The 15,863-nt window shown below is 39.6% G+C and overlaps 2 protein-coding genes across 2 annotated transcripts; one reads left to right on the top strand and one right to left on the bottom strand.

The window, feature by feature from the left end:
• On the top strand, positions 1 to 9,688 carry selenol (selenoprotein L). The gene is made up of 9 exons (XM_020637055.3): positions 1 to 159; positions 911 to 989; positions 1,321 to 1,374; positions 2,253 to 2,298; positions 3,374 to 3,504; positions 3,687 to 3,801; positions 5,623 to 5,745; positions 6,686 to 6,823; positions 8,045 to 9,688. The coding sequence occupies exons 1-9, from the start codon at positions 54 to 56 to the stop codon at positions 8,168 to 8,170; spliced, it is 918 nt and encodes a 305-aa protein (XP_020492711.2). The 5' UTR covers positions 1 to 53; the 3' UTR covers positions 8,171 to 9,688.
• Positions 9,689 to 10,525: 837 nt separating this feature from the next.
• clec11a (C-type lectin domain containing 11A) lies at positions 10,526 to 15,314 on the bottom strand. The gene is made up of 5 exons (XM_020637057.3): positions 15,074 to 15,314; positions 13,355 to 13,469; positions 13,126 to 13,233; positions 12,794 to 12,877; positions 10,526 to 11,813 (listed from the first exon to the last, which is right to left on the bottom strand). Exons 1-5 carry the CDS (start codon positions 15,179 to 15,181, stop codon positions 11,401 to 11,403), a joined length of 828 nt encoding a protein of 275 aa, XP_020492713.2. The 5' UTR covers positions 15,182 to 15,314; the 3' UTR covers positions 10,526 to 11,400.
• Between the last annotated feature and the right edge of the window lie 549 nt (positions 15,315 to 15,863).

Genomic DNA, 15,863 nt, shown 5'->3' with positions numbered 1-15,863 from the left:
CACATGTTTGTTGACTTTACTTTCATTTGAGTGAGTGAAGCAAGCCGGTGATCATGGCTGAGGATGTGGTCGTGTCAGAGGAGACTTTAACAAGTGCTCTGACTCTGTTGGTCAACTGGAGCAAACTCCTGTTAAGTGAAGCCAAAAGGGAGGCTGCAGGTAGGACTGTTTTAATAGAAGGACGCACGCGCAGTGACGGACTGCATTAACAATTTGAAGGTTTCAATGTGTTCCGTTGTTAGATGATGTAAACCCTCTGTAGAGAAGATTTATAGGATGATTCAGATACAACTAAGGCTAATGAGTAATTCGGCGTTCATAATGTAAAAAGTTGAACTTAATTTAATACTTTAATGATGCTGTAAGTAACTGCCTTAAGAGTGTTTTTAAACGGAAGTAGACTGTAGATAGAATCGTGTGAACCAAAAATAAAATAAAAAAGGTAACTCAAGTTCGTGATTATAAAAACATTATAAGAATGCCGAATTGAGTAGATACCAGAGTGATTGTTTTATAGATTTTAGTTTTGTTTTATAACACACGCATTACCCCAAATACGTAAAAAAGGATACAAATGTAGGAAATGTAATCGAGGGCTGCTATTACATTTTTATCACGTAAACTAAAACGTCAAAATATGAGTAAAAAAATATACTTTTCACCTAGTTCCCGTGGCTACGTGGCAGTTCTCATGTAATATAGGAAGTAGCAGTAACAATACTCCTTTGAATATTTAATGGTTTGGCTACAAAGACAAGAAAGTAGATCACTGGGATCAAATTGCTGGATTAAAAGACTCTCTGGCATGAGGGTGGTGTAATTTAATCCATGTCATGCCTATTGCCAACACAGTGGCATTGCACAAATCCAGCAGACCCTGATAACTATGGCCCTTTGTTTCCTCTCACAGAATCCCTGGAGGATTTTGTCCCACATAAGATCAGCACTTTGTTCGGCCTGATCACCGCCGGAGCAGACTTCTACAAAAGGTATAAGGTGCACGAGGCGCCGGGGGGGGAGGAGAGGGTGTAGAGGTTAGTGTAAGCGTCCACATGTCCTGCAAGCGGGCGGCCCGGGGTTCAAATCCAACCTGTGTCTCCTTTCTGGCATGTCATTCCCCACTCTCTCTCGCTCTCTCTCTCGATTTCTGACTCTATCCACCGTCCTGTCGCTACAATAAAGGCACATTAAGACAAAGTGAAGGTGCACTCAACACCTGCAGGATTGACTAAAGTATTTCATCAGTAAAGTTGTGATCAGTAAAGTGTAAAAGTATTTTTTAACCCCTTGAATGAAAAAGGTTTTCTTGCTGTTTTCCAGCCTTGGGGTGAAGAAGAAGAGTGAAGCAGAGGCCATATGGCAAAAGTCTTATCAGTAAGTATCAGTTTGTAAAGATATGAAATGACGGTGATGATATCGTAAAAGTGTGTCTTTCATTTGAGTTACTCTGCAGTGTGGTCACCATGATCCCACTCGGCACAGTTTCTCCTTCCTGCAACTTCTTGTAGGAATAAAAACCTGACAAAGATGATTGGGGTTTTGTTCATATTCTTCACTGGAAATATTTCGAATTACGAGGTCAAAAATGTTGAGTTATGAGTTAAATATTCTTTCTGGTGTAAATTTACAATTTTATAGTTTGTCCCATTTTATACTGTGCACAGATTTTTGTTTTCTATTATAATTGACATTAACATTTATGTTTCATATCTGTGGGAAAACAGACTCAATGAAAAGCTCGGCGATGACGTGTTGTGTGACAGCTAATAGACAGATTTGTAAGAGCGTGTGTGTGGGTGATATGCTCGGGGGGGAAAAACATGAGGAGGATTAGATGGTTAATCAAGTTTCTGCAGGTCTTTAATAGCAGAGAATGTGTTTCTTCCCTGAAGCATTTATGTGTTTTCATCACGTCATAAAATGTTGGGAGGAAATATGAAAGGGACGAGTTACAAGTTTAGAAACGTCTTTGCCAAAAAACCTCCACCTGGCAAACCTCCAATACAAAGTCTACCATGGCTTTTTATTGTTGTCCAACAAGTCGCTTAAAGCATCAAAGTGTGACTCAGTCATCATCAAACAAGCTCTGAAAACACAAGAACGACCATGAACCCTTGTTATAACCTGCTGCTCACGCTTCAGTGGAGACAGCTACAGTGGTTAAGCAGCCGTATAATAAGTTATTAACTGTTGTAATTATTGTTTTTAACTTTAATGCCAAGTATTCACACGACCTGTTGTTCTTTTTCCAGCCTTGCAGCAGTGAGAGAGAAGGTGGACGAGCTCCTGCAGGTGGAGGTGTGTACCTGGAATCATTTAAGAAACCTACATAACAGAACATTTAGCTCCATCAGATCGATACAAGAGGAATACACACTCGTCACCAATCATGTGTTTAATGGTTTTATGAAGGGAGAAAGTTCAGAGTAAAAGTGACACTAATAAAGACTCATAAAGCAGTGAAAAGAAAAGTGCTGATCATGCTGAAAGGCCCATTTGTAAATGACGTTTAATTCAGATGTTTTTGGACTATGATCACCATCTTAAACTTGGACATTGCTACATTTAAAGCTGAGGCTTATTTCACTTATTCATACACCGCTTGGTAGTTCACAATCATTAAAGTGTTGTCTTAATCAATCACTGAATAATCTTTCATTTTTGTGTGTGAGTTTTATTAAAAAGATAAATACTGACTCTTTATAAACTACAAAAACAAAACAAGACCATCAGCAACAAGATTCACTTTTTGGATAAACTCTGGCCTTTCTAATGCTTGAAACCACCACAGGGAGTGAGTGAAACATGAGTCCAAGATACATTTCCCCAAGGGAACAATAAAGCATATCGTATCATACCGTATCGTGCCGTATCATATCTTATGGTACTGTACCATATTGTATATGATACGGTAAGGATTAGATCTATGTTGAGAAACATTACATGCACAGGCCAAAATTAGCAAATAAATAAGAGATACTATTAAGTTTAAAGGGGCGCTAAAATCAACACTAATTAAAAGTTCCTCACAGGAGCTTTGAAATTAATCTGAAAAGAAACTTCAAATAAAAAAATATGTAGTTGAATTAATTGTACAAGATTTTCTTCTCCGGTAGCTGGTACCCTAGTGGTTAGTGTGTGCGTCACATGTACAGCGGCTAAAGTCCTCAATTTAAAAATGTAAAAGAATAAAAATGTAGTAAAATCATTTTAGACATTGATTCTTATAACTTATAACTTTCAAACAAAAGCACCAGATTATGTACTGTGCAGTTTTTTTCTATTTGTTTTGAATGTAAAAGCAGTTAAGGATAGACTTGCTGTACTCATGTTGTGTGTGTGTGTGTGTGTGTGTGTGTGTGTGTGTGTGCAGACTGAGTGGGACTCGTTCCTGGAGAGTGTGGACAGCGGTCTGCAGACGACAGGCGACAGACAGCCTGCTGGAGGACACACAGCAGACAGCCTGAGCCCTGACACTGAGTTCACTGACGCACGCAGCAGAAAGTGAGTTCGCCATGAGGAGGGGGGATGTTTGTGTTCAGCGCGACACTTTCTACGTTTAACACGTTTTTTAGAATAAGTAAATGAAAAACCAGTCCGCACCATCGGCTAGTTTTTAGGCGTTTATCAGATTTTGTTGTATCGTTGTTGATTTTTGGAGCTGTTTGTGCTTTGTGTGTTCACAGGAGTGTGACTCTGGGTCAGTACCTGGGTCAGGGTCAGAAGCTGCTGCTGGTTCTCATCAGACACTTCGGATGACTGCCGTGACGAGACCACACGGCCGAGCTGGAAGCCAATCAGGTCGGTTTACCCTCAATCCAAAAGTTAGCACTTATTTATATATAAAAACACTGTTAGGTTGACGCCCCTGTTAGGTGGAGGTTATTTCTGTAGTAGATGAACAATGGTGAAATCGTGAAACAGACTGTGGATCATCTAAGATTTATTCAGCCGTGGTCAGACAACACAGAAACACAACACACATGGCTGACAAAGTGCGGACCATCGCTGACCCATACTGACCAAGATCTCACGATCGCTTGCAATCATTGACAAAGTGGCCCAGTGTTCATCTTCACAGTGTTGCTTATATTCTGCTAGAAGGCACAGCCCACAAATTCCTTTCCAACTTTTTAGCACGGCAAGTTTGAAAACGAAAAGCCAAAGACCTTTTAGTTTTCATTTGAATGATGTCATACAATATGCATACATAGACAGCAAAAGTATAATGCAAACTGGATGACTGAATATTAATTTTAAATATAGGTCAAATAATGCACCTATATTCTGAAAATTTAAACGTGTTTCTGTTACTGCATTTTCATTTTAAAATTAGATTTTTCATTTGAATTATGATATAAATTTAGCGGGGAATTTTTTGAAAATGAAAAAGCAAATGTAATTGTCTTCTTCATTTTGATTTAGTCTAAGAATTTGCATTTTTGAAGTTGAAAACTAAAATGCAAATTAGATAAGAGAATTAGAGTCAAATAAAACACCCATATTCTGAAAATTAAAAAGCATTTCTGTTAATGCATTTTCATTTTCAAATTAGCTTTATCATTTGAATTCTGATCACTAATCGCTTCCATATTTGTCTAGCAAACAGTTGTTGACAACATATGGTTGGCTCCTATCCAAACATTGATCTGCTGCAGTTTAGATGTTTCACCACATAAGGTTACAGCTTCACAGACCCAAAAGAAGAATTACCCGAAGACACAATTCAAAGCTATATCCACAACGTTATCAAGATGAATGAATTCATGAAAAGACGTACTAACAACCACTTTAACCTTTTACTGTGTCATCACATTACGTCTGCAAAACTGCATTTTGTGTTTGATAAACAACGTTTGTTTAAAATGAAGAGAAAGTCTGGACACACAGTAAAAACCTCAATCTGAGAGTTGTGTGTGTGGACTCTATATTTCAGTGTATTTTTAATGTCTTTATTACTTTATCTTTTATATTTTACAGACTTGTGTACGTAAGTGCTTATATCTGATTTTTTTTTTTACTTTACTGTAAAGTAAGTAAACTTTGCTTTAAAAAAAAAAAAAGCCTTATAGATAAAATAGATTGGAAGTGGACTTGAGTGTAAATCCAGATAATTGCGGCTAATGTTAGCTAGGTTAGCTAGTTAGCTGTAGCTGCTGGGATTAGCAGCGGTAACTAAGCGCAGCGGACACAGCTAGCATGGTCTGTTTAATACAGAAAGGAAATTGCTTGTTGATAGCAACAGTTTCATCTAGAAACTTGAGCTTTAGTCTAAATAATGTGGGGTAAGATTAGCTAGCTGTAGCTGTAGCCGCTCACCTTAGCAACAGTAACTAAGGGGGGCAGAAACAGGCAACGTTAGCTTGCTTAACCCCCTCTAGCTTCTTGGCTATGAGTATTTTGTGTATCGTCTTTTAAGTCGGCGTAATCCTCCGACTACGTGACCTTTTTTCTTTCCTCTCTGGCTTAAAAAAGTTGCAATAATTTTAAACCCATTTATGTTTAGATAAATTCAAGTTGATCAAGCGTGTGAAAAAGTGATGGATCTTTAAGAGGCTAAATACATTTCTTGGTTTGGCTTTTAATTAAATTCATTTTTCCTTTTTCTAAATTTCTCTGCAGGCTCTCCTGGACGCTCGGTCAGTGAAGGTCTTGGTGGTCTCGTTCGGCGGTGTGGAGGGGGCTCAGCTGTGGAAGGAGCAGACTGGGTGTACCTACGACATGCTGCTGGATCCACAGAGGAAGGTCTGCATGCCCGTTCTTACCCTCGTTTACTTGTTAAAATACAGAACATTTAAAATAATAGAGGAATTGATTGAATATTAAAAACAAAGATTTCTTTTTAGAGGTTTAAAAGATGGATCAGAAACACCCGAGACACTAACCGAGACCAACGTGTGCATTGTTTGTATATGTGTAGAACAAAAATGATTTTATCATTGCATTATTATTTAATAAACAAAGAATAAAACATAGTACAGTATAATCTAAAGTGCATATTTGTGCCTGACCTGAATTGACAGCACCCACAGCGCCCCCAGTGGAGAGGTGGCGTCATTACAACAACAACAAAAAGATCTCATTATTTCCCTTAATCGAATTGAATTGGGAAAATAATAATTGCAATACATTGATGAATCGATTTTTTATTAACCAGCCCTAGTGATGACGTTGAAAAATTGTGTGTCAGTGGTGGTCAGTGGAGACCGAGACAAGACCGGGTAAAAATGCTTTCGATTCCGAGACCCAAGACCTTCAAAAAGTGACCGAGCTCAGGTTCTACAACACCAGCATGTTCTATATAATCTTGTCTGTATACTTGGCAGGAAGCATGACATTTAGCAACTCTACTTTCAGCAGCTGTTTGATGATGTGTCTTAACGTTCCCACTAAGCCGAGCCTCCAAACCTTTCAGTCTGAAAAAAGTCACCCACCAGATGTTTGCAGATGTGGGATGCAAACAAGGGCGATCGACTAAATATCTAAATGTTCCACAGAACAATTTGCGACATGTGTTTGTGTGTTAGGAACCTGATCAGCTCCTCCAGCAGATTCTTGTCATATCGCTGAATCCAAAGCAGGTGTTTCTCTCTGTGCTTCTGATTTAATAAAACTGTAAATATGATACAGTGCTACTTTTTTTTTTAACACAGTAGACGTTCTCTCTCTCTCTCTTTGGCCACAGGTGTACAGGAGCTTCGGCCTGGGCTCGTCCTACGCTAAGGTGATGAGGTTCGGCTGCCTGCTGCAGTACTCGGAGTACGGAGCTGTGGGAATCGACTTCCCTGACGTCCCCCCTCGCCTGATGGAAGACATTTATCAGGTACAAGTTGATGACACAGCAAACACGTTAGCGGTGAGGAGGTGCTTATTTAATGGCCCGAATCAATTACGGACATTAAGGGAAAACGTGCTGACATGCAGAACTGGAATTTAATATCTGAGGACGTTGAGGTCAAAATGAACTGCTGGATGTCTTATTTACTACTACACACACACACACACACACACACACACACACACACACACACACACACACACACACACACACACACACACCACCCCCACCATGGCCGTACTTGCCTTTATTAGATTGGACAGCTGAAGAGAGAGAGGGAGAGAGGAAATGTTGGGAGGAGAGAATGGGGGGACAACATGCAGCAAAAAGCGCCAAGGTCGGATTTAAACCCGCGGTTGCCGTGACGATGACTACATCCTCTGTTCATGTGTAGAGCATCAGAACCGCTAGGCCATCCAGCGCCCCATGTCACTTTTATTTAGATGTGGCATGTGTCCATGGATGTCAATGCAATTAAAATAAATAAAAATCCATTTCCGCATTAGTTGTAAATTTGTCCTTGAGGACGATTGTGCAACAAGAATATATTTTTATTTATGCTGATATTTTGACATCTAGATGGACTTAATCATGTAAAACATAAAATATTTTAGCTTGGGGTTATCAGTTTTACGCATTTCAATTGATATAGCTTTCAAAATGTGCAAATTATAGTACATCATAAATGGTACACTGTCTCTTTAAGTACTTAACATGCATCAAATAAACGTGTCTCATAATGTAAGCATTACGTCAACATGTTAGCGTGTTAGCTTTTTGCTGTCTTTTTTCTGTCCCATTACCAATCGGCCTTCGGGGACAAATGAAGTTGAATTAAAAGAATTAAGAAAAAGAATTAAAAAGAAAAATATATTTATTTTAAATTCAGAAATGTGGAATATTTCTTTTTTTCCCTTTTTTTTAAGATGACTCATAAAGAGATAAATGAGTCATGTTTTTAGTTTTACTTGCTGTCTGTTAAATATCCCATTTCCTAGTTAATGGAAAGGAATATTGCTCGGGTAAGATGAAGACTGGCTGAAATTATTTAAACAGTATTAAAAATGACTTGTTGTGAGGCACTTGTTGTGACATGTAAATGTTGTGATTTATTCTCATTTTCTTGTATACTTACTTTCTGACGTCTTCCCTCTCATTTGAGACACGTACCATATGTGTTATACTTTTATGTGTTTGTCTTCTCAGATGGGAGGTGACTTTGTGCTGGACGAAGCCGGGAAAGTCCTTCTCTCTCACCCGTCTAAAAACCCTCACGACAGACCGACTGTGAGCGACATCCTGCAGGCCGTGGACCCACAACCCAGGCTGTGAAAATGAAAAAAGAAAACAAACACGCCGAGCCTTTTCGGGTTTACGTTTTTAACTCATCACTGACACCGCAGAGACAGAGCAGCTCTTTTGATTCACACTTATGACGTCATGTCTCCCATTCATGACATCATGAAGAGGCGTGGCCGATGCAGAGAATGTGAAGCAGAGGAACGTGCTCGTCTTTGTCGTGTCAGTGTTGGGATGGGGCCATGTTTTAAAAGAAGTGGTACTACTACTGGATCAAATGTGATTCAGTTTGAATTCTATAATAATATTAATGATCAGTAATCTATCACTCTATGTGGATAGCAACTAACAGTTTCTACCTCTTTTTAAATATCGAAGAAGAAGAAGATGGTCTTTATTAATTTTTACACTCTGAGACATGCTACACACACACACACAGGCTGACATACACACACATGCACAAACAGGATCCTATCGACGTGCACCGATGTAGAGAAGTCAGAGTGAGGTGGCTGTGCACAGCAAGCGCTCCTGAGCTGGCAGAGATGGGTCGGCAGTGCTCAGGGGTTTGTTTTGATTTGGAGGAGCATGTGAAGTGACGTTTTACATTTCATTTTGCACAGCATTGTGGGTAATTAATTGCAACTGATTTCCTGAAAGGATGCATCCAAACCATACCGTACAAAACCAGGAAGTTAGCATCCATGATGAAATGTTCTCATTGAGGTGGACCCAAAGCATGACCACGAGGGTTCAGTCTACTGAAACGTCCGCACTGCATACTGAACTGTGGCTTTTCAGAAAAGGACCATACTGTACATTTTTCCCCTGAATCAGTCAGCATCCGGGCGGTTTTGATCTCACATATGTTCAGTTCTGTAAACTGCATTTTGCACTAATCAGTACATACTACTGGTATAGTAGGCGGTTTAGAAAACATGAATGCAACGCTACTTTTACCATTTCTCCTCGATGAAGTCATTATCCTTCATGTGCCTGGTCAAGGAAAGAACACCCCTTTTATTCCTGATGTAATCTTTGACTTAAGATCGATTTTATTGTAGAACAGCACTCTGACATCAAATTACAGATAAAAGGTGTCATTAATTTTATTTGATGGGTCTTCTCTTTTCATATTTATAGATTTATAGAGCACACACTGTGATGTTTTTCTATAAACTGTGAGCTGAAATAACTCCCAACAAGCTGAGATCATGATGGCGCGTAGAGCTGGGTATCAAATGTCAGCTCTTTATTTTATTACTCTTAAGCTCTTGTACAGGTTTTTATATGGGGATGACATTCAACATTTTATAACCTGGACATCTTCTGTTGAATTTAAAATGCCTCTGCTGAAATAAAGAGTAGCTGTATTTCTAAAATGAAAGTACCAAAAAAAGAAGAACAAGTTTTGTATCTAAATAAAAGGTTGAGATGTTTTGAATACCCAGCTCTACTGAGGAGCAAAATTAAGTTTTATACAGACTGAAAATGTTCTAATCGTTTAGAAAATGATTTTGTCAAGTCTAAGTAAAGATTTATGATAAACAATTATGTTCAGCGTTTTATGTTTGTGTTGTTTTACACGCTGTGGGACTCACAAGATGGTGATTAGTTTAGATGACAGCTTCAGAGACACGCAGGCCCGAGGCGCAGGAGAATCAGTTTGACGGGGCGGTCCCATCTGGTAGCAGAGATGGTGAAAATAACTTTAAACACACTTTGATTTATATCTCTAAGAGGGTCAGTTTGCGCTGATTCAGACAGACGGCCCTCGAGCTTCACATTTCTTTCCTTTTTTTTTTGGAAACTTTGAACAAATATTTAGAATTCCAGGCGTCAAATCGCAGTCCAGACCACTTTACCTCATATCGCTGCAGCTGCATGAATAATAATATTTATAACACTTACATAAACTTTGAAAGTCTTTTATGAATTTGTGCACATTTGAGACGCATCTTTCCCTTTAAAATCCTAGGATGAATTATCTTCATAGCTGTCCCCTTTCTCCTGCAAGATGACACTACTAAAGGTCACATATCACCATGTTTCTCTAACACTAATATGTGTCTCTAGTCTGTCTACAAACCCCCCTAATATCATAAAAGTCCATCCTCTCTGTCTTTTACCTGCTCCACTTTTCAGAAAATGTGTGCTCAAACAGGCCGTTTGGAGATTTTCCCTTCATGACATCACAAAGGGCAGTAACCCCTCCCCCAGGTGTGTGACACTCCCTCAGCTATAGGACATGGAGAGATTGGCTTGGTCCTTCATAGGATGCCAACCCCCTGAAATTGACCCAGCTAATGAGGGCTTGAGCTGATACTCAAATAAGGAATGGGACACAATATTATGACATCACACGTTGACGAGAGACAAGACACGCTATTTAACAAAAGAAAAAGCCGATCTCCGGTATATATTTTTTGTCTTACATTACAGTGTTTGTTCAAGGCATTGATGTTCATCCTTTGTGAGTATTTGACTGACAACATAAATAACTCAAAAGTGATCAACCACATGTCACAAATTATCTTATTTGTATTTGGGGTTTTTCATCAAGTCCATACTTTTTTGGGGGGGCTTTTTTTGCTTTTAATGGAGAGATAGGATAGTGGATAGAGTCAGAAATCAGGTAGAGAGATAAGGGAACGACATGCGGGAAAGGAGCCACAGGTCGGACCCGAACCCAAGCCGCCCGCCCGGTGGATCACAGCCTCCATACATGGGATGCACACCAACCACCGCGCCACCAGCGCCCCAAGTCCATACTTTTTTTTTTGTAAATAAATTGTATCTTTTTTTTTTTCCTTTTTCTTTTTTAACACTATGTCTTCAGTATTGGACATTTGTTTTACAATTAGTGGTGGGGTGGACAATCATGTTCTTTATGTAACAAGTTTACAATGAACTCTGGGTAAGTCCAACAGGGAAGTCTGCAGACTGGGGTAGTCATGAATCCAGACTTTTAAACTTAGAAATGATACGAGTAAAAATCTAACAATATCGATACCTGTCTGATATTATGACAAAAAAGAATGTCCTTGGCACCCATTGTTGGGTCATTTCTTGCTGTTAATCACCAAAAACTGCAGGGAAACTCCTGCAAATTGCATAAATACGCTGCTAATGTATCACGCTTCAGAGCCCTCACACATTTAGGAAATGACAGTGGGACAGTCCTAAGCACTCACACGTATACTGGGAACGCGATAAAAAGTCCCTGAGTCTGAGAGTGTGGAGATTGTGATTGGAGAAGAGTCTTAAAGAGCCACTCTGTCGTCAAACTCGCAGACATAGTTCATGGTGCGGTCGCAGTAATGATCCCACCAGTCGCCGTCGTCCGACGACATGGCCACACAGTTCTCCCGCCTCCCTCCGTCCGGTTGGCTGGACAGGAAGTGTTTACGCCACTGAAAGTAAGACACCCGCGTCCCGTCTTCGAAAAGGTACATGCCCTCCGATCGCAGGTCGCTGATGCCCAGCCACACGGGCCAGTTCCCCGGGTGGAAGAACGACTTGACGTAGTCGGCGAGGGCCTCCTGCTCCCTACGGTCCCGGGGCATTGCTATCCGACCACCTCGCTCCAAACACTTCCTGGACGCTCCGGCGTAATCCTGATAGCTGTTATAGACAAGGTAACATTTGTATCCCAACCTGCGTCCTTTCTGGCAGCCTAAGAAGCAGGAAAACAGAAACAGATGCTTCATCATGTTTGACATGTAGGAAAGGTTTCACTTTATCGGTAATATCAATGATCATTTCTTCACAGCAGACTGACTCCTTAACATCCATTATCTCTCATTTGTATCTGCAGTATTCATTCTTCTTTTTGCTCCTTTTTGGTCTCTACCATTTCTTGACACAATAATCGCCCTTTTATCTGTAAATAGTCCACAAAGTTCACCAGCTGGCTGCTAAATATATCTGCTTTATGGTGCATTTGATGCAGCCGTTAGTGTTCATTTTGGTTTTCTGAACCAGTTGAGTAAAATTAACCCACACCTGGAGTTAATTCTCTTTGGCAGAATAGATTTTTGGCCACCCTTTGGTGAACCTTTTTCAAGATGCTGTCTCTAGATTATCCGCTGACGGAAATAAATATGATTATAGCAATAAAGTCTGGACTGAAAATGTCTGTGTTTTCATTACCATTTAAAGGCTTTATATGCGATTTTTTGATCCAGCAGATGTCGCCCTTGAGCACCAGCATGAAACCAAAACAACTCGCGCTGCATTGTTGTGTTAGCATGCTAATGCTAGCGATCTTTATTATGCTGGTATCTTCACACTGCATGTAAATTTACCTGAAATGAGCGTGATCTAGAAACACAGTTAAGCAGTGAGTACAGTATGTTATTCTTCTTTTCTCTAGTCCCTCAATTAAACAACTTTTATACACGAGGGGAGGAGTCAGCCGGCCGTCCTGGCGATGTAAACAAACTGAAGATAGGACTCTGAAAACTCTGAAAACATCACAGACAGTGGGACTCGGGTGTTACACCCATTGTAGACAGTCATGACTCACAGAGTTATCTCATATAAAGCCTTTAAGTCAAAGATTTATGGAAGAGAAACAGATTTTTTTTTTTCCAAGAAAACTCAGCAGCAGGTGCATTGGAGCAAAAGTGATACAAAGAAAACAATAATGGCTACCTTCCAGTCTTCCCATCTCTTTCCTGTTGTCCTTGCTGTGCTGGTAAACCTCCTGGATGCTGTCCTCCAGCTCCCCGACTTTAGCTGTCGTGTTCAGTGATGCAAACAACATGAACAAGGAGACATGAGAGTCAGTCTCTTTATCTTTTCTCAAAGTTTAGGAACTAAGAGGCAATCTTAACTTTGGTCTCAAGTTGAATGTGACATTGCAGTTTATGATGGGGATTTAATTTAATGTTATACAGAAAATGCTGAATATAGATCATCCTGTGTTGTGGAAGGAGAAATAATAACGTCAGTGGTAGATTGATGGGAGACAGTGATTGTTTTACCATCCACCCTGGACAGACGGTCCATCAGCTGACTGACTTTAACATCCAGGGTGTAGTGACCCACATTCAGCTTGTGGATCGCCTGGTCCATGCCGGCTAGTCTGGACACTGAGGATAGGATAAAAGACATATTAATGTTCCTGTTTTAAGGCTAATTTTGACAGAACCTTTGACACATATATGATACAGATTTGTCATGTTTTGATCGGCTGTGAGGATGCAGACTCACAGACATAGTTGTATGAGTTTTCAAAGTCTGACACTGGGCTGGTTGGCTCTGGTTCAGGCTCTGGAAGAGTATCCGGAACATCCCCTCTCGCCTTCTTCACCTCTTGCTGAGGAGACTGGTACGTGGAAAAAAAGGAATCAAAGTCAACATTTCTCAGACACTGTATTTACCACGTGTCAGTTCTGTCTTCGCTCCAGTACATGGACTTAAATCAAATCCAGCTTCTCCCCACAAACTAATTATAAACCAGCGTTTGAAACTTACAAACAGGCTCATTTAGGGCTCTTCTCCAAAAACACATATGACCTCCCTGCTAACATCTGGGCCTGGCTTGTTTTCAAATTCCCGATGATTTAGCCTGAACAGTGTTTGTAATGAAGCGATTCTTACATAATCTGCTCCTCTGTCTAACTCAGAACACAATGGAGTAAATGTTTACTCTATTGTGTCTCCGACCTCAACTATCTTGATTTTGTGAAGTGTTTTGTCATGTTTTGTTTTTACTAAGTGTTGTGAAAGAAAACTATTAACAGCAGTGAGGTCATCAGAAAAAGTTCTATTTCTACACTGTAAAAAATGTAAAGTAATTGTCCTCAATGCAGAAAAATTTAGCTGACATTAAAATTTAAATTAATTAGTCAAAATGTAATAGTCTATATTTGTATAATGAATTCTCATCATAATTACCAAGAGCCCAAAGTGACACTCTTACAAAGGTCTGTTTGTCCAAATTAGTGATAATACATCAAATAACATCTCCATCCATCCGTTATTATCTATACCACTTTTTCACAGTCAGGGTCTCCGGGGGGCTGGAGCTGATCCCAGCTCTCTTTAATCACTATCAGCACAAAAAAAAAGTGATCCACAAAAGTCCAAGAAATAGTTCCCCAACGGTACAATGAAATGTCATATTTTTTCACAATATATTATTTTGTATTGTATTGTACCGGTTTGAATTGTAGCGTATCTTTTTGTATTGTTCCATTTTTAATCATATCGTATCGTTTTGAATCGTCATTTTTTTAAGTGTATCGTATCGTATTGAATCATATCGTATAGTAACAGGTATCGAAACGTTTTTTTATCGTATCGTTTTGTGTCGTATTATTTTTTTGGATTGTATCACTTTGTATCATACCATAGCATTTTGTATTGTGTTGTATCATATCATAATGTATGTCGTCATATGTCATAAGGACTGAAAGAGTGTTTTAAAAACGTGTACCAACAACCTGCCAAAGACTACTGTACAGATGGAAATTTGCCTAAGGCTGCAATTTGGTATATTTACATGTTTATGTTCATTAATGTGCTCTGTCCCTGTTGTAAATAGATAGAAAAAAAATCTACAATAAGACTAATGGAGATCCCCCGTCATCTTATTCAAGAAAGTGTGGTGTGTGTGTCATATCCATGATGTCACTTTCAATAGTTTTGCCAGTAAACACCATTCACACAACACTGAGGCATTTCCTTACATTGATTATTATTTCCACTGGACATCTGTGCATATTTAACAAAAAGTATCTCACTATCATCAAGTTTTCATTTTTTTAATTTAGCTTCACCTGAGTCTCTCCTGCACACGTGTACAGTAAATACACTCTGAGCATTATGAATGGATTCAGTGTTTGACTCCAACAAAATTACAGTGGCAGCAACATCTGTAAAGGTTAGTATAGTTTTCAGTTTAGTGCAGTCCCATGCAGTTCTGACCTGTGTTGGTGAAGCGTCCACCGTCTCTGTAGAAACATAGAGAAAACACAAACACAACAGAGCGAGCGAGGTGGCAGCAGGTCCCATTTTCTGCGTCTGGTTCTGCATCTTAACTCCCTCTGCACCTCTGAGTCTCTCTCTCTCTCTCTTCTCTCTCTCCCACTCCTCTCTCCCTCCTTCAGCCCTCTGAGACTCAGCCAAGCAGAAACATCCCACCAGAAGTATGAATGAGAGCTGCTCTACATCCCAAACTGTATTAAAAAAAAAAAAAAAAGTCCGCCTGCTGCCTCTCCTCTCTGTGCCACGTTCAGGACGTCTGGCTTTTTTTTTTTTTTTTTTGCCAAAACAACAGGAAAGCTCTTTGTTTTTGCTCCCACCTCCCACTTCCACTCTTTGTGGAAACCTGCAGATTTACTCAGGGGGGAAAACATGACACATCTCTGTGCTTGTGGAAACAACAAACACAGACACTTTTTTTAAGATGTCAACGTTTTTTTAAGAGTTTGGAAAAAACAGGATGGTTCAGAGTTTCATGGCAATACATTAGCCAGCTGGTCTAGTGTGTTTTTAAATGATCTAAACATCTTAGGAAGCATCAACCCATGATGTACATTATTCAACATATCCGATCTGTAGGATTCATGCATGCAAAAAATGATGCATTATGCTATAAGGGGGACATATACAATCCAAGGTTGTCAACAATGTCAGTATTCACACTACGTTATGAGACCATCTGTTTTAAATATCTGTTATTTTAGGGAATGATAGTTTTAGAAAGTACCAAAGA

This window comes from Labrus bergylta, chromosome 15 (assembly GCF_963930695.1).
Source record: "Labrus bergylta chromosome 15, fLabBer1.1, whole genome shotgun sequence".
Taxonomy (NCBI): Eukaryota; Metazoa; Chordata; class Actinopteri; order Labriformes; family Labridae; genus Labrus; species Labrus bergylta.
This window is presented reverse-complemented; position numbering and strand designations above follow the sequence as displayed.